This window comes from Staurois parvus, unplaced genomic scaffold (genome assembly GCF_062004578.1).
Source record: "Staurois parvus isolate SC_StPar_1 unplaced genomic scaffold, SC_StPar_1.0 ptg000916l, whole genome shotgun sequence".
NCBI classification, from domain to species: domain Eukaryota; kingdom Metazoa; phylum Chordata; class Amphibia; order Anura; family Ranidae; genus Staurois; species Staurois parvus.
Genome location: NW_028318712.1, coordinates 544,780 through 571,250, shown reverse-complemented (window position 1 = coordinate 571,250; position 26,471 = coordinate 544,780). Strand labels below are relative to the sequence as shown.

At 44.8% G+C, this 26,471-nt stretch overlaps 1 protein-coding gene across 1 annotated transcript; it reads right to left on the bottom strand.

The window, feature by feature from the left end:
* Positions 1-22,959, bottom strand: LOC149442074 (RNA-binding protein 4B-like). Its single transcript, XM_089656551.1, has 4 exons — positions 22,852-22,959; positions 4,654-5,075; positions 1,874-2,457; positions 1-536 (listed from the first exon to the last, which is right to left on the bottom strand). The coding sequence occupies exons 2-3, from the start codon at positions 5,063-5,065 to the stop codon at positions 1,883-1,885; spliced, it is 987 nt and encodes a 328-aa protein (XP_089512677.1). The 5' UTR covers positions 5,066-5,075; positions 22,852-22,959; the 3' UTR covers positions 1-536; positions 1,874-1,882.
* Positions 22,960-26,471: the final 3,512 nt, after the last annotated feature.

Here is a 26,471-nt window from a genome sequence, read left to right as displayed (position 1 = left end):
CAATTTTCAAAGTGATCTTTATTATTGAAAGATGGAAAAAAAAGGGAAAAAATGTAAATGTTAGCATTTAACAGGCACACTGCATACTATGCAGACAGACACAAATCTGCCCTGTTCTGCTAATACATTAATCACTGCGCAGCAAACCTTGACATTACAATTGCTAACTTCCTGAAAATATTTTTTTTTTTTTAAAAAACAGACCTACATCAAACATACATGTTACAGTTTGATTACCGACCCATTCCAATGTATTGCAGTTTTCACACATTTTAGGGGTAATTTTTAGCCCACAGATTTAACATATCTAACATTTTGTAAATGGAAAAAAATCTGTAGTGTTGCACAGATAGCCAAGCTGAGAAGTGCCCAAACTGTACTGGCCATATAAACCCAAAAATAAAACATTTACATCTCCCCAAAAAATAAAACCACAAAACAAAAAACAGGTTTGATGTTGTATGTATCTGGCGTACGTAGGTAAAAACTTTCTATTGCAAACCCAACTGGAGACTGCACCGGACACCGTATCTTACCTAAAAACAAAAAGGTAGAAAATTGTAGTTTTCAACGATTGTCATCTTTGCTCACGTTATACAGATGGCATAGCGATTAGTTAAAGGATGTCCACCAATCAGTTCCCAATATTGAATGTTAATCTACAGCACTTACTCAAATGGATACATGGATTGGGACTAAAGTAGATAAGTGTCACATGAGGTTTTTGTGCCTATAATTTATTAGCTGCAGTTCTGTCACAATGTTCTTTCCCATGATGCTACATGTAACCAACTGAATTTCACACTAAAAAGAAAGCACTGAACGTTGCATTTTTGTTTGGTATAAAATTAAAAATGTAAAAAAATAAATATCAATCGCATGTGATATTCCCTAATAGTCTATGGGGGAGGCAAGACCTGCATATCACTATACAACATAGGACAGCAGCTTTGTTCTGCTAAATAAGATAGCACGTGGGTTACTTGTTTAAAAGGATTTTAGGTGCTTAAAAGAAAAAAATGTATTCATACATTATGTTCAGCGGCCAAATGCCTGACTATACAATTGGAAACCTCCCACAAAAAGAAATACAACTGTCAGCGTTGTACGCTTTCTGCAACAGCTCAGTCTTGACTGTCAAGTTTGCCTCTCTGATCCAGAAAAGTATGTCAGACGTTTTAACTGCACACTTGCTAAGTATCTAAAACCCATAATGTAAACTAAAATACCTGATCTAAACACTTTTTCAATAGCATCTCCACAAAGTGGGGCCTCTCTTTTTTGCAACTTTTAAGTTTTGTTTTGAGGGTTAGAGGGCTTGTCATTAAAACCAGTACCATTCACTATGCAAAACTGGTCTATTGCTCCACTAATGCCACATTAATGTGATAATTTCAAAATTGTCAGCTAGTAAAAACGGCTGGACACATTTTAACCACTTACCTGTACCTTTACCAGAATATCCTAGTTATTGCTCCAAGGACACTTCTTAATGGTCTCCACTATGCAAAATCATTAGCTTAAAAATGATAGCCATTTACAAATGTAAAACCTATGTTTCTATACACCTCTGTCCTATAACAAATGTTTGAACACACTTCTAAAGGAATTACTTGGGTATTTTTTTTTAAAGAAAAACGCAAAGTCACGTCTTTTAAAATTGCAGTTGACTGGATTTAGATTTGTCTCAACTATGTTACAGCATTAACTATGTGCACGATACGTCTTTAAATAGCGCGCTTTGAAACCTGCACGGTTTGCAAAAACAAATCTAGAAAATGCTAGTGTTGACCCGAAGCAGAATACAAAAAAAGAACAAAAAAAAAAAATAGGACACAGGAAAGGAAATGAAGTAGAAACTATAAAGCCTCACCTCCTCAATCTAGTAAAACCGCGACCGGTCAGCATAGGAATCCCGCATGTATCGTGGGGTTTCATAGAGCGAACTCCGTACGGCAGGGTTTAATCTGCGCTCCATACCATATCCCTCCACATCAGTGGTTGCAGCGGCACGACGTATGGGGCTTCGATCTCGTGAATAATAGCTGGGAAGCGGAGGTGGAGGTGGCAACAAATGCCTCTCATATGTATAGGAATCCAAACGCTTTCTGTGTGTTAAAGTGGACATTGATGGTGGGGGGATAGGAGGCAGTCGACGTTCCATAAAGGTATCATACGATGACGGGCGTATACGGTAACGATGGTAGTAGTCTATGAGGCTGCGGCGTTCATCATATAACATACGCTCCGCGTAGGCAGCCGCCGCACTGCGCATTGGGACATAAGGATCGGCGAAAGGATCATGATAAGGTGGCCCCATCTCCTGAGCCATTTGATCTAAGGGGCACATTCCGGACCAGTGGCCATTCTTCCCGCAACGGTAGCATCGACTTTGTTCTCCCATCCCCGGTGTTACTCGCAGACGGCTTGTAGAAAGCTGAACGTGCATCTTTTTCCCTTTAAGAGAGCACACGCGACAAGGGTTCATGGTGAGTAGTCTGGGGACAATTCCCTTCCCAGAAAGTACTAGAGATACAAGACATTACATCTGATACTGAGGTGACTAACGTAAAACCAAAAACCCAAAAAAACAGCTGAAGGGCAAATATATTATTCTTTCAGCTTACTACAAATTGAATTTTTTTCTAAAAGTTTCTAAAATTTTTTATTGTATGACGTGAAGCAGAAAAACAATCCTTGAAAAGAGAAAAAATAAAAATAATTTAGTATAACCCATCATATGTTTTCACAAAGTTTAAACACAGTTGTGTGTATATATACTTTTTTTAGTTTAAAAACAAAGCACACTGTGTAATGTAATTTATTGTGGGAATTGTACGCAGCATGCGGCAACAGTAGTAGTAGTATGTTTATTTATGAATGGTAAAAACCCATTGACAAGACAGTTTCATGTACAATGAGGGGGGGAACCCAGACAGTTCAGTTGTGATAAAAAGTGCTAAAATAAAAATGCTAAGAGCAGCTGAACGCTTACCTTAAAAACTGCATCCACCAAACTGGCACGTGTTGTATTAAAATAGGGCTTTCATTGGAATGCTTCAGTGAACTAACTAGAAATGATTTGTACATGTAGAAATTATAATGCTCAGTCATAGCTATTAGCTTTGCATTATGTATTAACTGAAGCCATACAGTAAGATCACACCATAAGTACCAGTCAACAGATATGGTTGGGAGCCCAGTGGGACGGTTATGTAAATCACTTCTGAGCAATGCTGCATCAATACAAATATTTTTCCTTTCACCAGTTATAACAGATAGCAACTTTTGAAACGATCTGCCCTATTGGATACATTTAAAAAAAATACTTTGCCAGGGTAAGAACCTTAATATTAAGGCTTTGTTAACACCATACGTGCAGAAAAATTGATGGAAACTGACATGCAGACTTCACCTGTAGAGCCATCAGTTTTCATGCACGTGTCAATGAGTTTTATACACGTTGCAGAAAAAAAATCTGCATATGACACTAGTGGTGTGAACAGGGCATGTAGAGAACAACTGAACACGTGCAGAAAAACCGATGTCTCTGCACCATGGTGAGAATGAGTCCTCAGTATTGCAGTTCCAAACTGATGCAACTAATAGAGGTCTTAAATGGCAAAGAAATATAAAAATGCACACAGAACTACTGAGACAATCTACGACCCATTATTAAAGAGGGCCATTAGTGATTCTGCTTCCAGGATCTGTAAGGCAGGCAGATAGCTTGTGGTGTATCTTTTTTGCAGGAAGCAGCACCACCACGGGGCTCTATACTCTTTTTAGATTTAACTTTCAATAAAACATTTCAGTTCAGGTTAAACTCAGATGCTTATTGCGCTGAAGTACAAACGTCTTCAAAATCCTGCCAGTGGGAACATCTGTTCACACAAATGGTTCATTAAGCATACTCACCAGTCTGCATCAGCAGCTCCCCATGCAAGTCAGAAAATAGCACCCCACCCCCACAGAACAATGTTATCAACCTCTAAAAATTAAAAGGTTATTACTTTTCATTTGTATACAGGTGTGCTGCCTTCACACACATGCAAAGATCATGCCCCAGCTCTGACATCATCCCCTCTAATTTCTCTGGCAACCACAGATAAGTGGCGCTGTGATGCACTGCTCATTTGATTTTTGGTAACAGGTAGGTAGAATTTACTGTTAAACAAGAGCCTTGCACTTGCAAGCTCCCTTCACCCTGGTGTGGTGAATTGACAGTGTAAGTCTCCATAGCTTCCTGACTCAGAAAGAATCCTGATTACATTGTAGGGAACCTCCCACATGCCTAATGAACAGCTAGTTCTGTTTCTCAGTGCATGGCTGAGAGCCAAAACCAGCTGCGCCCACCCCCCTCTGCTGCCTGGCACTCCACTGAGCAATGGAGGGGCAGAGAGGAGGCTGGAGACTGACCGTCACTGCTCTCCGCTCATAGAAGACCAAGAATTGACTGATCTCAGTTCTCAGTCTTAGAGTTGACAGGTAACAGCTGTAGTATCGCAGCGATTCTGCAGCATACAGGCAAGTATGAATGTATTGTAGTAACCCCAAACTTCAACATGACTCCTCCATGAAACCCAATTGCACCTCTCATTGAAGACACCTAAAAACAAAACAGTTGATCCCAGCTGTCAAAAGAAATTTCACCTTTGAAATCACAGTTGTTTAGATTTCTGATGGCCTCCAAGGCTTCTTCTGCTTTCTCCATGTGAACAAAGGCATAATCTTTAACTATATCACACTCCAACACGGTCCCGTATTCCTCAAATTTTTCCCGTAGCTCGTCACCTGTGCACTCAGTGCTAAGGCTGCTCACATGAAGCTTGGTTGAAGCTCTAGGTTTGCCTCTACTGTGTTCCACATTGATGGAAACTCCATGAAGTTTACACTGATTCAGATTATTTACAGCTTCATCAGCAGCCTTTTTGTCTTCCATGTGAACAAAGGCATAATTTGTTATGATGTCACACTCTGTTACTTTACCATACTGCTCAAAGAGAGATTTGAGCTCTGCTTGAGTTGCCGCAGGGGGAAGGTTACCTACAAACAGCTTCACCATTTTGACAATCCTGAGAAGAGAGGAAAAACACAAAATTAACACCAGGCAACTACAGCGAAAAAAGCAGTTTATGTAGTACTCCTGTCCAAATTAGGTTAACCAGTTCTCTACCACGCTATAGCTGAAGGACAGCTACAGCGTGGTTGTCTGGACGTCCATTCCAGAACACACACCCCTGCGCTCTCCCCAGCAGCACACACCCGGCACTGCCAGTGATCGCTGTGTCCTATGGTAAATGGCCAATCACAGCGGCCTTTTACCATGTAATCAGCTGTGACACAGCAGATCACCGGTAACTGCAGTTGCCGATTATCGGCTGCACTTTCCTTTTTAATTTAACCACTTCCCAACCGTGCTATAGCCGAAAGACTGCTGCAGCGCAGTGGTCCAGCTCTGGGAGGGCATCCATGGACATCCTCCCAGAATGCGCCGCCAGCGGTGTCGGTGATCGCTGTGTCCTATGGACACAGCTGATCACGTAATAAGGTAAAAGGCCAATCACAGTGGCTTTTAATCACGGGATCAGGTATGTCCAATGACACAGATCGGTAAATACAGTTGCCGGGTATCGGCTGCACTTTCCTCACGCTACTGCCGATAACCAGCCATTGTCAAGAGGAAGGATCGGCACCAATCATCAGTGCCCTGATGATCAGTACCCATCAGTGCCGCCCACCAGTGCAGCCTGATCAACACACATCAGTGGAGAAAAGAAAAAAAAAAAAAAAAAATTACCGGTTTGCAAAATTTTACAATAGAAAAAAAAAAGGTTTTTTTTCCATTTTTGGCTCTGTTTATAGCGCAAAAAATAAAGACACCCAGCTGTGATTAACCAGTTCCTGCCTGGCCAATAGCACAAAGGTGGTCGGGCGAGCAGCTCGTTCCTCCGGGTGGACGCCATATGGCGTCCTTTCAGGCATTTTCAGGCGCAGTTTGAATGCACACAGGTCCTCTCTGCGGAGCGGACTGTCACTGCCATGTACCTCGGACACGGCCGATGACAGATCTGTGTACCGGCCCCGTTTCCAGTACCATGTGACCAATCACAGCAGGTCACATGACAGTTGTATACAACGGGTGGCTTCCTTTCATGCCATCCATTGTATACTGTGTCTAGCTGTGAATGATCACAGCGATCACATGCAGAAGCTGGGCTAATCACAGCCCAGCAGTGTCATGTGATTAGCTGTGGCCAAATCACAGCTAAGCACAAAAAAACCCCAAAAAAACCCCCCTGAATGAATCGATGTCATTCAGGTAAATGCTTGGTTATAGCAAAGGAATTCTTTGCTATAAGCAAAATTGTCTAAAAAAAAAAAATAATAAAAAAATAAATACTGATCACTTCCCCAAGGTAGTACAATGTTACTATGGTAACATACTACTTTGGTCATAGTTAAATATGAAAAAAAAAAATCTTAAAGAGAAAAAAAATGTAATAAATTAAAACTAATAAAAAAAATCGTACTGCCATGCCAATTATATGACGACGCTGTGCTGCACTGGTGACAGTATGAAAAAAGAAAAAAAAAAAAAAAAAAGATTATTTTCATTTTCTGAAAAATTATGACAATAAAATTACAACTTCAAAAAACTCGCCATGCCTCTTATGAAATACGTCGGACTGTCTACTTTACAAAAAGGGGTCGTATCTGTACTGTTCTGACATTCTTGGACCTCAAGAAATTAGATTGGCTGTCAGTACTTCAGGATTGATCAATATTCAGATCTATACCATAGTTTGTGAACTCTATAACTTTCCTACAAACTAAAAAATACATCCTAATTTGGGTTATTTTCACCAAAGACATGTAGTAGAATACATCTTGGCCTAAATGTATGAACAATTATTTACAAACTTTTATAACAGAAACAAATTTTTCTTCAAAATTTTCAATCTTTTTTTGTTAATTTAGAAAAAATTAAAACCCCAGTGTTGATTAAATACCACCAAGAGAAAGCTCTAGTTATGTGAAGAAAATGATAAAATTTTAGTTTGGGTACAATGTTGTATGACCGCGCAATTGTCATTCAAAGTGTGAGCGCTGAAACCTGAAAAATGGCCTGGGCAGGAAGGGGGTAAAAATGCCCTGTATGGAACCGGTTAAATGCCACCAAAAGAAAGCTATATTTGTGTGAAAAAAATGATAAAAATGTAATATGGATAGTGTCGCATGACCGCGCAATTGTTATTCAAAGTGCGACAGCACTGAAAGCTGAAAATCGACCTGGACAGGAAGGGGTATAATGTGTGCTTTGATGAACTAGAGAGGTATAGCTTTTACCGCCATCAGATTTTGATGCCTGTGTCCCAATCACAGAGACAACAGAACTGTAAAGCCCCCACAGTAATAAAAACATGCAGGCAAAGAAAAACAAAACAAAGCAAAACTAGCCTTCTGTACACAAAATTCTCCTCCCTGTCAGTTTGTGGGGGGGGGGGGGGGTTTGGAAAATCCTCAGGAGGGCAAGTGGTTAAATGTCAATGCCTGACTCCACCCAAAACATTTAATTTTGTTATGAATAAAGAGGGAAAGTTAACCTTCAGCCCTGGTTCACATGGTGCCACATGACATGCGATATGACGGTTCTAAATTACATGACAAGTCGCACCATTCTGTCGGCAATGGAATTGTTCAAATCGGTATGACTTTGAGATGCACAGACTTGGGAAAAAAAAAAAAAAATGCTTTCTGCATTCTCTGCGATTTCAGGTGCAACTTGCATAGACATCTGTGCATGAAGTAACAGATGTCAGCCAAGTTGCATCTGAAATCGCAATGACTAAGTGCTTTGAAATTGTGCAAACTCAAGTGAAGTCGCACAATTTCAAAGTTGGATTTAGTGTGAACCAGAGCTTAATCTTTTGTCAGGTTTTTATTGCTGTCTCTTACTGGAGAATTTTCAGCTTCCTTTTAATACAAAAACCTATAAAAGAGTTCCAGTCATTAAAAGAATTGCATATACCATACCTGTGAGATCCCTCTAGGAGCTGGAAATCCCGTAGTGAATACTGCTGCCACAGTTATCTGTGCGAGTCCTGTGCCAAGCGGCATACTGAACACAAAAGCTTGCTTGCGCGGCATGGAAACTATTCAGAACACACTTTCCGTTTCTCACTGAATGGGAAACAGCGATGTCACCAACCTGCCTCTCCACCTCAACCAATCAAGGAATGCTTTGCATTCACTGAGAAAATGTCTTCGGGACGCATAGAGCAGCGGCTTGTGGATGAGCATGCAGCAGTGGCCTTAGGGCAGGGGTCCTCAAACTACGCACCGCGGGCCACATGCGGCCCGCCGAGGCCATTTATCCGGCCCGCCAGCAGGGGCGGGACAGGAAGGGACACTAAGTACAGGGGTGGGCAGGGGGCTGCTGTACCTTACCTGGCTCCGGTCCCAGTCCCACGACGATCCAGTCCAGGAAGCGCTGCTCCTTCATTCACTCCGGCAACTCCCTCACTCCTGCCGCTTGGCTCCGCCTCCTCACCCATGATTGGGCGACAGAACTGTAGCTCAGAAAAGGCACACAGGCGGCCAATCACCTGTGAGGAGGTGGAGCCGAGCGGCCCCGCGAATATCGAGTGAGAGAGAGGCCGGAGTGAAGGACAGCTGACAGGTAAGTGTGCCGTGCTGATGGTGCTGCTGCAACCAGGTATGCTGGCTGCAGCAGCACCATGATGGAACAGGGGTCAGCAAGTTACGTGTCACTGACACCAACGATGGGGCACTATTCCTCCCCTCCACTGACACCAACGATGGGGCACTATTCCTCCCCTCCACTGACACCAACGATGGGGCACTATTCCTCCCCTCCACTGACACCAACGATGGGGCACTATTCCTCCCCTCCACTGACACCAACGATGGGGCACTATTCCTCCCCTCCACTGACACCAACGATGGGGCACTATTCCTCCCCCAGACACCAACGATGGGGCACTATTCCTCCCCCAGACACCAACGATGGGGCACTATTCCTCCCCCAGACACCAACGATGGGGCACTATTCCTCCCCCAGACACCAACGATGGGGCACTATTCCTCCCCCAGACACCAACGATGGGGCACTATTCCTCCCCCAGACACCAACGATGGGGCACTATTCCTCCCCCAGACACCAACGATGGGGCACTATTCCTCCCCCAGACACCAACGATGGGGCACTATTCCTCCCCCAGACACCAACGATGGGGCACTATTCCTCCCCCAGACACCAACGATGGGGCACTATTCCTCCCCCAGACACCAACGATGGGGCACTATTCCTCCCCCAGACACCAACGATGGGGCACTATTCCTCCCCCAGACACCAACGATGGGGCACTATTCCTCCCCCAGACACCAACGATGGGGCACTATTCCTCCCCCAGACACCAACGATGGGGCACTATTCCTCCCCCAGACACCAACGATGGGGCACTATTCCTCCCCCAGACACCAACGATGGGGCACTATTCCTCCCCCAGACACCAACGATGGGGCACTATTCCTCCCCCAGACACCAACGATGGGGCACTATTCCTCCCCCAGACACCAACGATGGGGCACTATTCCTCCCCCAGACACCAACGATGGGGCACTATTCCTCCCCCAGACACCAACGATGGGGCACTATTCCTCCCCCAGACACCAACGATGGGGCACTATTCCTCCCCCAGACACCAACGATGGGGCACTATTCCTCCCCCAGACACCAACGATGGGGCACTATTCCTCCCCCAGACACCAACGATGGGGCACTATTCCTCCCCCAGACACCAACGATGGGGCACTATTCCTCCCCCAGACACCAACGATGGGGCACTATTCCTCCCCCAGACACCAACGATGGGGCACTATTCCTCCCCCAGACACCAACGATGGGGCACTATTCCTCCCCCAGACACCAACGATGGGGCACTATTCCTCCCCCAGACACCAACGATGGGGCACTATTCCTCCCCCAGACACCAACGATGGGGCACTATTCCTCCCCCAGACACCAACGATGGGGCACTATTCCTCCCCCAGACACCAACGATGGGGCACTATTCCTCCCCCAGACACCAACGATGGGGCACTATTCCTCCCCCAGACACCAACGATGGGGCACTATTCCTCCCCCAGACACCAACGATGGGGCACTATTCCTCCCCCAGACACCAACGATGGGGCACTATTCCTCCCCCAGACACCAACGATGGGGCACTATTCCTCCCCCAGACACCAACGATGGGGCACTATTCCTCCCCCAGACACCAACGATGGGGCACTATTCCTCCCCCAGACACCAACGATGGGGCACTATTCCTCCCCCAGACACCAACGATGGGGCACTATTCCTCCCCCCGACACCAATGATGGGGCACTATTCCTCCCCCCGACACCAACGATGGGGCACTATTCCTCCCCCCGACACCAACGATGGGGCACTATTCCTCCCCCCGACACCAACGATGGGGCACTATTCCTCCCCCCGACACCAATGATGGGGCACGATTTTGCACCATAAGACACACTTGGGGGGGGGGGGGGGGGGGGGTTGAAGTGTCTGTACGTCTTATGGAGCAGCCGGCCCAGTATTCCCGCCGCCGTTGTATGTCCGCAGTCTCTGGTCATCTCCTGTACTGTGTCCGCATTTGTTCATAGGTTTTTTTTTTTTAAACTATAGTCCGGCCCTCCAACGGACTGAGGGACAGTGAACTGGACCCCTGCCTTAGGGCGAGCAGCTTTTCCTGGGGGCATTTAGGGGGGAGAAGCAAAAAAAAACAAAAAAAAAAAAAAAAAACACTACGCACGCTGAAGCTTTAGTGTCACTTTAATCATCAACACATTCTCCACATTGCTTAAAGGATTCTCCCGCTGACTTCCATATCACTGCAGGACAATGACAGAAGCATGAGAAACTACAAACCCTAAATTAGTATTATGAGAATCAACAACACTGTATGTAGTCACCTGGCAAGGCTTACTACAATAAAAACAGTGAATTTTCAGACTTGCCATATCCAACTGATACTATAGCAAAACTGGCTTAAAATGACTGAAGGTTTGTGGACCTTCTAGTAATTTTACAAGTCTGTGGGAATAAATAAATCCGTGACATGTCACAATCTACAGCATCTAAGTTAAAAAAAAAAAAAAAAAAAAAAAAAAAGTTGGAGCTTGTAATGATAGGTGAATGCAAATAGTGGTGGCAGCACACAGCCTGTAAAGAGTAATGACAGGCTGACAGCAGCCATTGCTGTTCGCATGTAGCCTTAACCAAGCAGTTAAATGCAATTATGGCAAGCATCTGACTGCCCCCGGCTCTAAGGCTAGGTTCACATACAGTGAAGGAAGTATTTGATCCCCTGCTGATTTTGAATGTTTGCCCACTCACAAAGAAATTAGTCTAAAAATCGAATGGAAGGTGCATTGTAACACAAACAGAATAGCAACAAAAAATTCCAAAGAAATGCATGTCTAACAAATGATGCACGGATTTACATGTTCATGGGGGAAATAAGTATTTGATCCCCTTCACAAAGCATGACTTAGTACCTTCCCTTGTTGGCAATCACAGAGGTCAGACGTTTCCTGTAGTTGGCCACCAGGTTTGCACACAGCTCAGGAGGGATTTTGGCCCACTCCCCTTTGAAGATCCTCTCCAAGTCATTAAGGTTTGGTGGCGGATGTTTTGCAACTCAAACTTTCAGCTCCCTCCACAGATTTTCAATCAGATTAAGGTCTGGAGACTGCTAGGCCATTCCAGGACCTTAATGTGCTTCTTCAGCCACTCCTTTGTTGCCTTGGCCGTGTGTTTTGGGTCATTGTCATGCTGGAACACCCATCCACGACCCATTTTCAATGCCCTGGCTGAGGGAAGGTTCTCACTCAAGATTTGATGGTGCATTGCCCTGTCCATCGTCCCTTTGATGCGGTGCAGTTGTCCTGTCCCCTTAGCAGAAAAACACCACCAAAGCAGAATTTTTCCACCACGTTTGACAGTTGGGATGGTGTTCTTGGGGTCAGAAGCAGCATTTCTCCTCCAAACACAGCGAGTTGAGTTGATGCCAAAGAGCTCGATTTTGGTCTCATCTGACCACAACACTTCAACCAGTCCTCCTCTGCCTCATTCAGATGTTCAGTGGCAAACTTCAGACGGGCTTGGACATGTGCTTTCTTGAACAGAGGGACCTTGCGGGCACTGCAGGATTTCAATCCTTGTCGGCGTAGTGTGTTACCAATTGTTTTCTTGGTGACTGTGGTTCCAGCTGCCTGGAGATCATTGACAAGATCCTCACGTGTAGTTCTGGGATGATTCCTCACTGTTCTTATGATCATTAACACTACACGAGGTGAGATCTTGCATGGTGCACCAGACCTAGGGAGACTGACAGTTGTTTTGTGTTTCTTCCATTTGCGAACGATTGCACCAACTGTTGTCACCTTCTCACCAAGCTGCTTGGCAGCCCAGTCCAGCCTTGTAGAGGTCTACAATCTTGTCCCTGACATCCTTGGACAGCTCTTTGGTCTTTAACATGGTGGAGAGTTTGGAATCTAATTATTTGACTGCTCCTGTGGACAAGTGTCTTTTATACAGGTAACAAAATGAGATTAGCAGCACTCAGTTTAAGAGACTGCTTCGAATCTCAGCTTGTTACCTGTATGAAAGACACCTGGTAGCCAGAAATCCTGCTGAGCGATAGGGGATCAAATACTTATTTCCCTCATGAACATGCAAATCAGTGCATAATTTGTTAGACATGCATTTCTTTTGAATTTTTTGTTGCTCTGCATTTTCTCAGTGTTACAATACACCTACCATTCGATTTTTAGACTGAATTTCTTTGTGAGTGGGCAAACATTCAAAATCAGCAGGTGATCAAATACTTATTTCCTTCACTGTTTGTGCGTGTGGTGCGGCTGCTGATCCGCACGAAAATCCGTGCAGCCGCACAGAGGAATGTGGACCTGTGGGCGGGCGCCACTAGTTCTAATAGCACATCGCCCGCACTGGAAACCGGAACCGTACTGGGAACCGAGGTGCGGGCTGCGTTTTCAGAAGTTCAGGGACTTCTTCCCTGCGTGTCACGGGCGTCCATTCAAATGAATGGGCTCTCGTGCCCGCGCAAAACGCAGCCCGCATATATGTAAACCAGTGGTAACACGTGTCTCTAACTGCAAGTACCTGCTTGGTGTACAGGTACCAGAGAGCTGTGTTTCAATCCATTACAAAAAAATAGAAGCTCAATATATAAAGAGAAGTGTGTGTGAGCCCTAAAATTCCTTTCCTATTGGAAAGATTTCATCTCACTTCCAGAATTCAGGTCAGGGATTGTAGGACACAAAAACCTGACAGTGGTTATTAAAAAAAATAAAAAGGTGTTTGCGTTTTTAACATGAAAATATATCTAAGGTTGGATTCATTCATAGGACAGCTGCACACGGATGTAATAATTTACTGCTTATACACAGAACCTTGTTGACAGAGGTCCTGAGTCATATGCACCGTAAATACCTTGTGTAAACATGCATATACACACATAAAATTCTTCATTGCTAGAGTTGCAATATATGCAAGCAAACATGCGTATAGATGACTACACACCCACATGCACGTAAATTACTTTACTCAGTATATACACACACACATAACAGTATCTCACAGACGCAAGTACACCCCTCACATTTTTGTAAATATTTGATTCTATCTTTTCATGTGACAACACTGAAGAAATGACACTTTTCTACAATGTAAAGTAGTCAGTGTATAGCTTGTATAACAGTGTAAGTTTGCTGTCCCCTCAAAATAACTCACACAGCCATTAATGTCTAAACCGCTGGCAACAAAAGGGAGTAGACCACTAAGTGAAAATGTCCAATTTGGGCCCAATTAGCCATTTTCCTTCCCTGGTGTCATGCGACTCGTTAGTGTTAAAAGGTCTCAGTTGTGAATGGGGAGCTGGTGTGGTAAATTTGGTGTTATCGCTCTCACTCTCTCATACTGGTCACTGGAAGTTCAACATGGCACCTCATGGCAAAGATCTGGAAAAAAAAAAAAAAATTGCTGCTCTACATAAAGATGGCGTAGGCTATAAGAAGATTGCCAAGACCCTTAAACCGAGCTGCAGCACGGTGACCAAGACCATATAGCGGTTTAACAGGACAGGTTCCACTCCAAACAGGCCTCACAATGACAGACCAAAGAAGCGGAGTACACGTGTTCAGCATCATATCCAGAGGTTGTCTTTGGGAAATAAATGTATGAGTGGTGCCAGCATTGCTGCAGAGGTTGAAGGGGGGGGGTCAGCCTGTCAGTGCTCAGACCATACGCCGCACACCGCATCAAATTGGTCTGCATGGCTGTTGTCACAGAAGGAAGCCTCTTCTAAAGATGATGCACAAGAAAGCCAACAGTTTGCTGAAGACAAGCAGACTAAGGACATGGATTACTGGAACCATGTTCTGTGGACTGAGACCAAGATCAACTTATTTGGTTCAGATGGTGTCAAGCATGGTGGTGGGAGTGTCATGGTCTGGGGCTGCACGAGTGTTGCCAGCACTGGGGAGCTACAGTACATTGAGGGAACCATGAATGCCAACATGTACTGTGACATACTGAAGCAGAGCATGATCCCCTCCCTTCAGAGACTGGGTCGCAGGGCAGTATTCCAACATAACGACCCCAAACACACCTCCAAGACGACCACTGCCTTGCTAAAGAAGCTGAGGGTAAAGGTGATGGACTAGCCAAGCATGTCTCCAGACCTAAACCCTATTGAGCATCTGTGAGGCATCCTCAAACAGAAGGTGGAGGAGCGCAAGCTCTCTATCATCCACAGCGCCGTAATGTTGTCATGGAGGAGTGGAAGAGGCCTCCAGTGGCAACCTGTTAAGCTCTGGTGAACTCTATGCCTGAGAGGGTTAAGGCAGTGCTGGAAAATAATGGTGGCCATGTGACGAACGCGGCGTCAGACCCTAGCCCTTCTCATCAAACTCGTGACCGAAGGACTAGCCAATCTAAAACCGCGATGTCACGTGCGTAACAATGCCACACCCAGCACAACGATTTTCCAGCTAATTGGACCACAAGCTATGTACCGGCAGCCTAAGCGATTGTTACTGGATCAGGTTAATTACACAATTAACCCTTCACACTGCCACCTCCTTTTTGTGCAGAGAAAGGAAACTTGCCAATATCAGCTATAACACTACAATGGTTGAGATAATAGTCTGTATAACACGGTCACCGCAGACCGGTAATACAGAGGGTTAAACAAACACAGTAGCGCTCTTTTAGAGGCAGTAATTCATAAATTGCAATAAAGAGCTATAGAAACAGTTTAACACTTTCAGAAGGAAAGATTTATTACTAAAAGGTCAAACGGGTGTAAAAAATATTTACAGAAAAAAAAAAGATGTAACCAATTATATATATATATATATATATATATATATATATATATATATACACACACACAGAGAACAGCACAGCAAAGGGGTAACAGGAAGGAGGTTAAAGTACTTGCCAAAATCCTGGGTTAGCAGATCAAGTTTCAGAGCGAGAGGGCTTTCTCCCAAGCTGGTTCTGATGTTAAATGGGAGACTTCTTCAACTTACTCTTAGGCCTGACAACCCATTTTGTAGTTCCGCGACCGGGGGTGTCTCTAAAGTCAAGGACCAATACCCTGTTTAGGGAGGGATCGTCTGGGCGTGGACCTAAAACTAAACTAGAGCCAAAATCTCTTATAGTTCATATTTTGGCTCTTAACTTTCCCAATGCACAAATGACATTCCACCCACGGGTAGATTATTATGCAGATGCCTCTGAGGAGCGGGTAGATATGAAATACATATTTGAAGGGTTCCAGAGATGTAATTTTCTGCTTTCCTATGTATTCCAGTCAGGGAGTGTGACCTATCAAACTGTTTGTCTCCTCGTGGCCAACCTGAAGATATGCCTGGTTTTTATGCAAGTTTCTCATATTCCAAGATATGAGACATAGGGGAAAAATGGATATTAAAAGTGTTATCTGGTTTCCTGCTTGTCTGGAACGCCTTGAACTCCTGGGAAGGTTTGCATTATCTCTTATGAGGTGCTATATTGGCACAGCTCTCTCAGACAACCAGGGACCTCGCTCAGAGAGGTGTTTTATAGCTCTGGGCTCCCTGCTGTGCCCTGGCCTGTGACACTCCTAACAAACAGGCCATATGTCAATGTGTATGAACAGAGAGGAAGGGTGGAGAATGAGGGGACAAAATGGAGATTTCTGTAACAAAATGGAGGGCTGCGTCTTTCACTGTGTGTACGCTTGTTACAGGCCACACAAAATATTGACACTTTGGGCCCAATTTGGACATTTTCACTTAGAGGAATACTCACTTTTGTTGCCAGCAGATTAAACATTAATGACTGTGTTGAGTTATTTTGGGGGACAGCAAATATACAAGCTGTACACTCACTGCTTTACATTGTAGCAAAGTGTAATTTCTTCAGTGTTGTCACATGAAAAGATAAAATATTTACAATAATGTGAGGGGTGCACTCACTTCTGTGAATATATTTTACGGCTCTGTACTCACTGTACTAGGCCACTTGCATACGGGAGTGAAAAACTCCATTTTTTTTTTTTTACTGATCTACATATACCCTGTTTCCCCAAAAATAAGACCTACCCCAAAAATAAGACCTGGTACTACTTTTGGGAATTGTTAAAATATAAGACCTACCCTGAAAATAAGACCTAGTTGTGATCAGGGCTTTTTTTCAGCCAGAACGTGGCGGAATACTGTTCCGCCACTGGCCCTGTGCACACCAATATCTACGGTCTTTTAAAAAAAAAAAAAAGAAACGCAGCTTTTGTGCTTGCAAGTGACAATCCCTCTTGTAAGTGACAGCACCATTCACTCCCACAGAACTTCCCTACCTCTGTACTCACTATGGGACAGGGAAGGAACAGATATCGGCGGGTGCAGTATGCAGTGTCTAGGGGCGGGGCATCTCATCCTGCAGCCTAATGCATGGAAGCCAATGCCCCAGGGGTGATCACCGGCCAGTGGGGAAGAGGTGGAGCGGTAAGTGCACTTGGTGCACTGTGTGGAAAGATAGGACCTAAAACGGGAGTTACTATAGAGAGGGGCTGACAGCTGTGTTTTGTAAAGCTAGCTAACCATATGAGGGAAGTGGAGGAAGATGGGGGGGATGTGCAAAGGTGAGCTGCAGTCAGATGTTGCAGAGGTATATTTACAGGTGAGTTGAAGACATGGTGCATAGATGAGCTGCGGCTGGGGGGGGTGCAGAGGTGAGCTGAGTTGCAACCCACCTCTGCAAACACAAGGCTACAGCTCGGCTCTGCACCTCCTGTCCAAAGCTTGTCCCTGTAGCCCCAGCCACAACTCACCCCTGCACCCTGTCTGTGGCTCATCTCTGCACCCTGTTTGAGACTCACCTGTTAATTCACCTCTGCAACACCTGACTGCAGCTCACAACTGTCATCAGCTGGCCCTCTCTATAGTAACCCTCATCCACAACTGCCTGCAGCTCACCTCTGCACTCCCTGTCCAAACTGTGCATTAAAAAATAAGACCTACCCTGAAAATAAGACCTAGTGTGTTTTATTGAGCCCAAAAAAATATAAGACAGTGTCTTATTTTCGAAGAAACACGGTAGATACATTGTTGTCTATGGAATACACAGAGCTACATAGAGATCAACAATACAGAGCCATCAAACAAACAAAAATTAAAAAATAAAAGATGTACATTTGAGCACAGCAATTTATGCAGATCTCATATATAGCAACATTGGCAATAAATAATTTTTTTGCACGTATACACATACTTGTCTTTATGGACCATTTTATTCAGGATCTGTTACAAGATCCTGAGTATAAACATCAAATTACTTGGCAGAGGAACTCCATTCTGGTGCGATTTTGAGTCCAGTGGGTTTTCAGCACATTCATTTGAATGGGCTGAAATTGCATTGCACTACATCCAAAGTAGTGAATGCACTCATTTAAAAAACACTGCAACCTTACCACATGGTTCTTTGGTACCAAGCAATCCAGTGCAGGAAAGTTAACTGTGTTTGCCATCTACATCTGGGGTGTCATTAACTTTACACTGACACCCACTACAGACACTAGGTTTTGAACACAGTGCAGGAAATGTGCATGGAGCATGGGCTTCCCCCGCACGGTGTTATGGCATTTACTGATCCTTACGCAGCAGACTACACTGCACCAAAGACAATGCATCTATATTCAGATCAAAAAAATAATGTGGCTTTTTACACTCCCAAGTGCAAGTGGCCTAAAGTCGGCCATAAATGGATTGAATCTTGACTGGTTCAGCAAGATTCGATCCATCTATGGGCAGGCTGGTCATACCGTAGTTGATCCATCAATGGACTTCAGTACACAGCCTGTCAGATTGTTTTATGTGAACACAGCTGGAAGCTCTATCGCCAGAAGTGATCATTGTGTTCTGCCGGCAGGGAAGTCTCCCCCACCCGTGGTGGAAGGAAAGACAACTGCATTATCTATGGGCTGTTAAGTGTTATTAAAGTTCTGTTTTTTTTTAAATTTAACCACTTCCCAACCGTGTTATAGACGAAAGACGGCTACAGCGCAGTTGTCTAGTTCTGGGAGGGCGTCCATGGACACCATCCCAGAATGAGCCGCCAGCGCTGTCGGTGATCGCTGTGTCCTACGGACGCAGCTGATCACGTAATAAGGTAAGAGGCCAATCACAGCAGCCTTTTACTACGTGATCAGCTGTGCCCAATGACACAGATCACAATGTAAATACAGTTGACGGTTATCAGCTGCACTTTCCTCACGCTGTCACAGTGTGAGGAAAGTACTGTTGATAACTGGCAAATGTGACAGGGGAGATCTGCACTGATTATCAGTGTCACCCAGCTGTGCCACCAGTCAGTGCACATCATTGCTACATATCAGTGCCTCCTAATCAATGCCCATCAGCGCTACCTATCAGTGCCCATTAGTATTGCCTATCAGTGCAGCCTCATCAATGCACGTCACTGAAAGAGAAAAAAATTACCTGTTTGCAAAATTTTATAATAGAAACAAAAAAAACCTTTTTTTTTTGCTCTCATTCATTTACAGTGCAAAAAATAAAAACCCCAGTGGAGATTAATACCATCAAAAGAGCTCAATTTGTGTGAAAACAAATTATAAAAATTTCATATGGGTACAGTGTTACATGGCTGCACAATTGTCAAAGTGCAACAGTGCTGAAAGCTGTAAATTGGCCTGGGCAGGAAGGGGGTAAAAGTGCCCAGTAGGCAAGTGGTTAAACAAACGTCAGACTATGTTCACTGCATTTTTGGAATTACAGAAATGCACTACAGTCCATTTAACATGATTTCCTTTGAGTCACGTTCACATCCATGCGTTTTCAGGAAAGTGTCAGGGAATTTTCTGCCCACAGCAGACTGCATTTTAGTTCCATAGATTTGAATGGAAACGCATGAAAGACATGTACATGCATTTTGGTGCATTCCCTGCATACCAGCAGACCCCCCCCCCCCCCAGCAACATTAACATATTCCAAAAATGTGAAATGCAATAATAATAATAATAATAATAATAATAATAAAACAAAAACGCAAACTGCACCGCAAAACGCATCTACCACAGCCTACATAGGTGTGAACCTAGCTTCGATGATTCTCTTCTCAGGTCCCTCCACTGGAGCGCGCGGCCCCTCCCCCAAGCTGAGCGTCCCCAGAGCAAGCCACTTGCTCTGGGGGCACTCATGCATGCTTGCTCCTGAGCCCCACTTCCCCATCACTGGCTGTGAATAACAGCAGTGGGCAACAATGGCTTCTGCTGCGTCTCAGCCAGCGATGAGAGCGAGCTGGGAGAGCCGAGGCTCCCATGCACATTGCTGATTAAGATTAGGCTACTTTCACGCTGATCCGTAGTTGTGGTTTTTTTTTTTTATAACAGACATGTGACTCAAACGTACCATGGGTGCGTTTTCCATTCATTTCAATGGGGAGGTGCAGCTTTTTTTTTTTTACCGTACCAAACCTGCACCAAAAACACAGTAAGCACAATTTTAAAAACCACACTGGGCCTGGAACAGATCAGTGTGAAGAGTTCCATAGATATACAGGTGAAACTCGAAAAATTAGAATATCGTGCAAAAGTTCAATTATTTCGGTAATGCAACTTAAAAGGTGAAACTAATATATGAGATAACTCATTACATGCAAAGCAACGTAGTTCAAGTCGTGATTTGTCATAATTGTGATGATTATGGCTTACAGCTCATGAAAACTCCAAATCCACAATCTCAGAAAATGAGAATATTACATGCAATCAATAAAACAAGGATTGTACATAGAACAATATCGGACCTCTGAAAAGTATAAGCATGCATATGTACTCAATACTTGGTTTGGGCCCCTTTTGCAACAATTACTGCCTCAATTTGGCGTGGCATGGAAGCTATCAGCCTGTGGCACTGCTGAGGTGTTATGGAAGACCAGGATGCTTCAATAGCGGCCTTCAGCTCTTCTGCGTTGTTCGGTCTCATGTCTCATCTTTCTCTTGGTAATGTCCCATAGATTCTCTATGGGGTTCAGGTCAGGCGAATTTGCTGGCCAATTCAGCACAGTAATCCGACGGTCATTGAACCAGGTTTTGGTGCTTTTGGCAGTGTGGGCAGGTGCCAGGTCCTGCTGGAAAATGAAGCCAGCATCCCCATAAAGCTCGTCTGCGGAAGGAAGCATGAAGTGCTCCAAAATCTCCTGGTAGATGGCTGTGTTGACCCTGGAAGCACAGTGGACCAACACCAGCAGATGACATGGCTCCCCAAATCAACACAGACTGTGGAAACGTCACACTGAACTTCAAGCATCTTGCAGTGTGTGCCTCTCCATTCTTCCTCCATACTCTGGGTCCTTGGTTTCCAAATGAGATGCAAAAGTTGCTCTCATCAGAAAAGAGGACTTTGGACCACTGAGCAACAGACCAGGTCTGTTTTTCTTAAGCCCAGGTAAGACGCTTCTGACATTGTTTGTTGTTCAGGAGCAGCTTGACAAGAGGAATACGACATTTGAAGCCCATGTCCAGGATCCGTCTGTGTGTGGTGGTTCTTGATGCACTGACTCCAGCCTCAGTCCATTCCTTGTGAAAGTCCCCAACACTTTTGAATGGCCTTTTCCTGACAATCCTCTCCAGGCTGTGGTCATCCCTGCTTCTTGTGCACCTTTTTCTTCCACACTTTTCACTTCCACATAACTTTCTATTAATGTGCTTTGATACAGCACTTAGGGAACATCCAACTTCTTTTGCAATTACCTTTTGAGGATTTCCCTCCTTATGGAGGGTGTCAATGATAGTTTTCTGCACAACTGTCAGGTCAGCAGTCTTTCCCGTGATTGTGATTCCTACTGAACCAGACTGAGAGACCATTTAAAGGCTCAGAAACCCTTTGCAGGTGTTATGGCTTAACTAGCTGATTAGAGTGGGACACTTTGAGCCTAGAGTGTTGCACCTTTTCACAATATTCTAATTTTCTGAGATTGTGGATTTGGGGTTTTCATGAGCTGTAAGCCATAATCATCACAATTCTGACAAATCACGGCTTGAACTATCTTGCTTTGCATGTAATAAGTCTCATATATTAGTTTCACCTTTTAAGTTGCATTACTGAAATAAATGAACTTTTGCACGATACTCTAATTTTTCGAGTTTCACCTGTACACGGTCACATGTTTTTCTTCCACTTTTTAATGTAGAAGCAAAACAGATTAGTGTGAAAGCAGCCTGGGGGGGGGGGGGGGGGGGGGGAGCAGCACACAGGTGGTTTTCTACCTTCATGCTTACAATGGTAAAACAACCTTCCACCTTTACAATCACTTCACGGCTTCACACCTTTTCTGTGGGTGAAGACTTGTTCCACCACAACTCCTGAACCAGGCACAGTTCATGCTCAAGGCAGCCCAATGCAATGGACACAAGAAAACACTACGGTGCATCACAGGGTGCTAAACAAAAACTACACAGGTGCATTTTTTTGTCCATGCAAATGTACCGTGATTTATATAGTATATTTATACAGCTCTGATCGTTTACAGAGTTCTCTACGTATGCTACATTCACATCAACCTCTGCCCTCATGGAGCTTGCCAGAACAATGCACACATCTGACAAGGGCCCACACAATGGGGGTGATTTACTAAAGGCAACAGACTGTGCACACTGGAAGCTCAGTAGTGAAATGAGTGGGAAGCTCTGCTGATTTCCATCATCCAACCATGTACAAGCAAACACTTATTTTTTTTTTCCTTGCTCATGATTGGATATTCTTCACAAAGTGAAGCTTCACCACATTCATTCAGCTCTGGGGAAGAGGAGTGCAGCTACATGTGCCATATGTATTTGCCTTTAGTAAATCCACCCCACAGAGTTCTCACTAAACTGGATCTGCCTTAGTGGAGAACCAAACCACCCCACACACAGCCGCCCGCCCTTCATTGCAATCATTTCCTGGTTTCCATGGACACCATTCCCCCTACACACGTGAAGCTGACTGAAACCACCTGAAAAGTGAGGCATGTATGGCCGGCATTGTTCTGGGGCAGACATCACATTACACACACTCCATCCCAGTCACATCGTTCAGCACCCATTCCAGCGCGTTGGCGTGCCCTATTTCATATAGACGAAGCGATACCATGATACCGCACACATCGATTACCGGCCACACACCACCTTCCTGTTCATAGCACCAGACCTCACAGGGAACCCTTCTAAAAAGATCTCCCCATACTCAACTCACCACCCTGCGTTCTCCAGGCGCGAACTCCACAAAATGGCAACCGACTCCGAGCAGGCCAGGGAAGGAGAAGGGGTAAATCCCGACACGCTGCAGCCTGTGATTGGATGAACCCGAGTCACTGCCGTGTGTCAATTGGTTCACGCGGTAAACGCCTTCGTCGAGTGCACTGTGATTGGCTAATCTAACCGGAAATGTTTCTGTACTTGACCGCTTCTACAGACAAACCTTTTGTTTCCTTTCGTGTTCAACGGCCATTTTGTCACTAGGCAGCGCCTATTGTACACTAAGAATGTCTATTGTAGTTTGTATAAAGGGGAAGTTGGAAGCTACTGATAAATAGTATTCTTGTCACGTAGAGTTACTGCACATTTAATAAGAGTTTTTTTTTCCCATTAGAGCAGGGGTCTCCAAACTGGCCTGCATGTGGCCCTTTGCTTGCCTTTATCTGGCCCTTGGGACACTTTCCCTTCCATACACACCAATGATGGGGTGCTATTATTCCCTCTGACACCAGCTATAGGGCACTGTTCCACTGACACCAGCTATAGGGCACTGTTCCACTGACACCAGCAATAGGGCACTGTTCCTCCTACAGACTCTGGCAACGGGGTACTGTTCCTCCTACTGACACCAACGATGGGTTCTATTACTCCCACTGACACCAACGGTGGGGTGCTATTACTCTCACTGACACCAACAATTGGGCGCTGTGCCTCCCACTCACAACAATAATTGGGTACTGTTCCTCCCACTGACCCCAATGATGGGGCATGGTTCCTCCCACTGACACCAGCAATGGGGGCACTGTTCCTCCCACACACCAGCGATAGGGCACTGTTCCTCCCACACACCGGCTATAGGGCACTGTTCCTCCCACTGACACCAGTAACGGGGCACTGTTCCTCCCACTGACACCAGCAACGGGCACTGTTCCTCCCACTGACACCAGCAACAGGGCACTGTTCCTCCCACTGACACCAGCAACGGGGCACTTTTCCTCCCACTGACACCAGCAACAGGGCACTGTTCCACTGACACCAGCAACAGGGCACTTTTCCTCCCACTGACCCCATCTATAGGGCACTGTTCTTCCCACTTACACCAGCGATGGGGCGCTATTCCTCCCACTGACACCAACGATGGAGCGCTATTCCTCCCACTGACAATAGCGATGGGGTACTATTCCTCCCACTGACTCCAAGGATGAGGCATTGTTCCTCCCACTGACACCAGTGATAGGGCACTGTTCCTCCCACTGACACCAGCGATAGGGCACTGTTCCTCCCATTGACACTAGCAACGGGACACTGTTCCTCCCACTGACACTGGCAACGCAGTACTGTTCCTCCCACTGACACCAGCCACAGGGCATTGTTCCTCCCACTGACACCAGTGACGTGCCACTGACACCAGCGATAGGGCACTGTTCCTCCCACTGACACCAGCAACGGGGTACTGTTCCTCCCACTGATACCAGAAATGGGGAACTAATTATCCCACTGATACCAGAAATGGGAAACTAATTATCCCATTGACACCAGCGATAGGGAACTGTTCCTCCCACTGACACCAGCAACGGTGTACTGTTCCTCCCACTGATACCAGAAATGGGAAACTAATTATCCCACTGACACCAACGATGGGGCACTGTTCCTCCCACTGACCACCAAGCCTAGGGTATTGTTTACTCCCAGTGATGCCAGGACATTTTCTACTCCCACTGGCCACAATCCTGCCCCCCTAAAGTTTGAAGGGCAGTAAACTGATCCTTTGTTTCTAAAGTTTGGAGACCCCTGCACTAGAGGAAGATACTACACTAGAGCTACCACATGGTTAATTTTTTTAGTAGTTTCTTCAGTGTTCACAATGAATTCCTAGGTGACCCGGTTATAAAGCAGCGCTATAGTCTTACCATCTCAGTGGTGTCTCTGTAGAGGTCCAAAATGCCTCCTTCACACCAATGGCTGCGTTATACTGAGACCATCATTGTGCACTGTGAAGAGATTGGTGTGGAGAGATTTACTTTACTGAAATGTTATAAAGACATTAAGGCTCCATGCACACTAGCGTTTTTTTTTTAAGCTCAAAAAACTCTGGATAAAAAATGCTGGTAATAGTGTTTTAGTAGCATTTAGGAGTATTAGCATTTGTGCGGTACATGTTGAGAGAAAAAAAAATAGAAAAAAGGTGTTAGGTGTTACAAATGGAAGTATATATACTGGAATTTTTTTTTTTTTCAATACTAGTAATGGCGGTGATCAGCGACTTATAGCGGGACTGTGGCGGGCATTCTGACACTGGGGGGAACTGACTTGGTGTAACTGACATCTCCAGTTACACCAGTACAGTGATAAGTGCTATTAAAAAGCACTGACACTGTACTAATGGCACTGGGTAGGAAGGGGTTAACATGTGGGGCAATCAAAGAGTTAACTGTGTGCTGTGTGAGTGCTTTACACTGTAAGCACACTGCTTTGTATGGCTCTGCTATACAGAGCCATACACAGCAGTGTGCAGGAGCTGACGGGAGAGATCTGTGTTGTTTATACATAGGTCTCTCCCTCTTTGGAGATACTCTGCAATCACTGGGTGCCAGCGAGAAATCACCATCTGGGACCTGGTGATTGATGGCCAAGGCCGCGAATGATGGTGCGGGTAGGGCGCACGCAAGCCTACCTGGAACTGAAAAAACGTGTATATATATATATATGTATATATATGTTATTTTGCGCATTCCGTGCCGCCCTGTAGCAGTATTTCTGCTATAAGGTGGTGTGGAAGCTGTTACTTATTCTTTATTCACTGCAGCATGTTGCAGTGTGGTGTACGGCATTGCAATATGCTGCACTGAAACAATAATAGTGCATGTCCTACTTTTTTCAACACAGTGTTGTGAACTGAATTTGTAGGACGGGCCCTCAGATTCAAAGTTCTGCAATAAGCTTTTGATGTTCATGTTGATGGGGACTAGAGCCTCTTTTCCACAATTCTGGCCAGTGGTTGTGGGGGTCTTATCGAAATCTGCAAACCCCCTTTAACAAGGTGGCCCCCAGATCCCAGCCCCCCCCCCCAAGTGATTATTGGGTATGGAAGGGCCTGCTATGGATTAGAGGGGATCCCCATGCAGTTTTTTTAAACATTTTTTAATGCCGGTAATTGTTTTATTTATATTTTGCAGTCAGCGGGCAATCCCACTGACAGCAGATGAGTCATGGTTGTTAAGGATGAATGAATTTGAATGATTATATTCATTTGGATGCTTTAAGCATCCAAATGAAAAAAATATAATTTCATTATTTCATTAATATTTATTTCGGATTCATTGAAATTCGTTACTGTTGTATTCGGAAATTCAGATACATCTAAATTTTCAAATACAACAATGTCATCTGAATTTCGATCTGAAACAAAATGAACAGCATATTTCTATTACTAGAGCAGCCAGAATCTGGAGCAGCTGTACATGGCAACCAATCAGCGTGTAACGTTCATTTTCAAAGCTTAAAGTTGAACCAAACCGTTTAAAAAAAACAGTTAAATTCCTGGCATGCCAGGAATGTAACTGTCAAATTTGCTTGTGTTCTCAACCAAACTGTCAAACCATCAAATGGCTGGTGTCG

Coding starts and splice junctions, on each gene's coding strand:
- LOC149442074 (XM_089656551.1), bottom strand. CDS start 5,065: ATGGTGAAGCTGTTTGTAGGTAACCTTCCCCCTGCGGCAACTCAAGCA. Junction 2,458..4,653: donor AAACAACTGTGATTTCAAAG/GTGAAATTTCTT, acceptor GCTCTCTTAAAG/GGAAAAAGATGCACGTTCAG.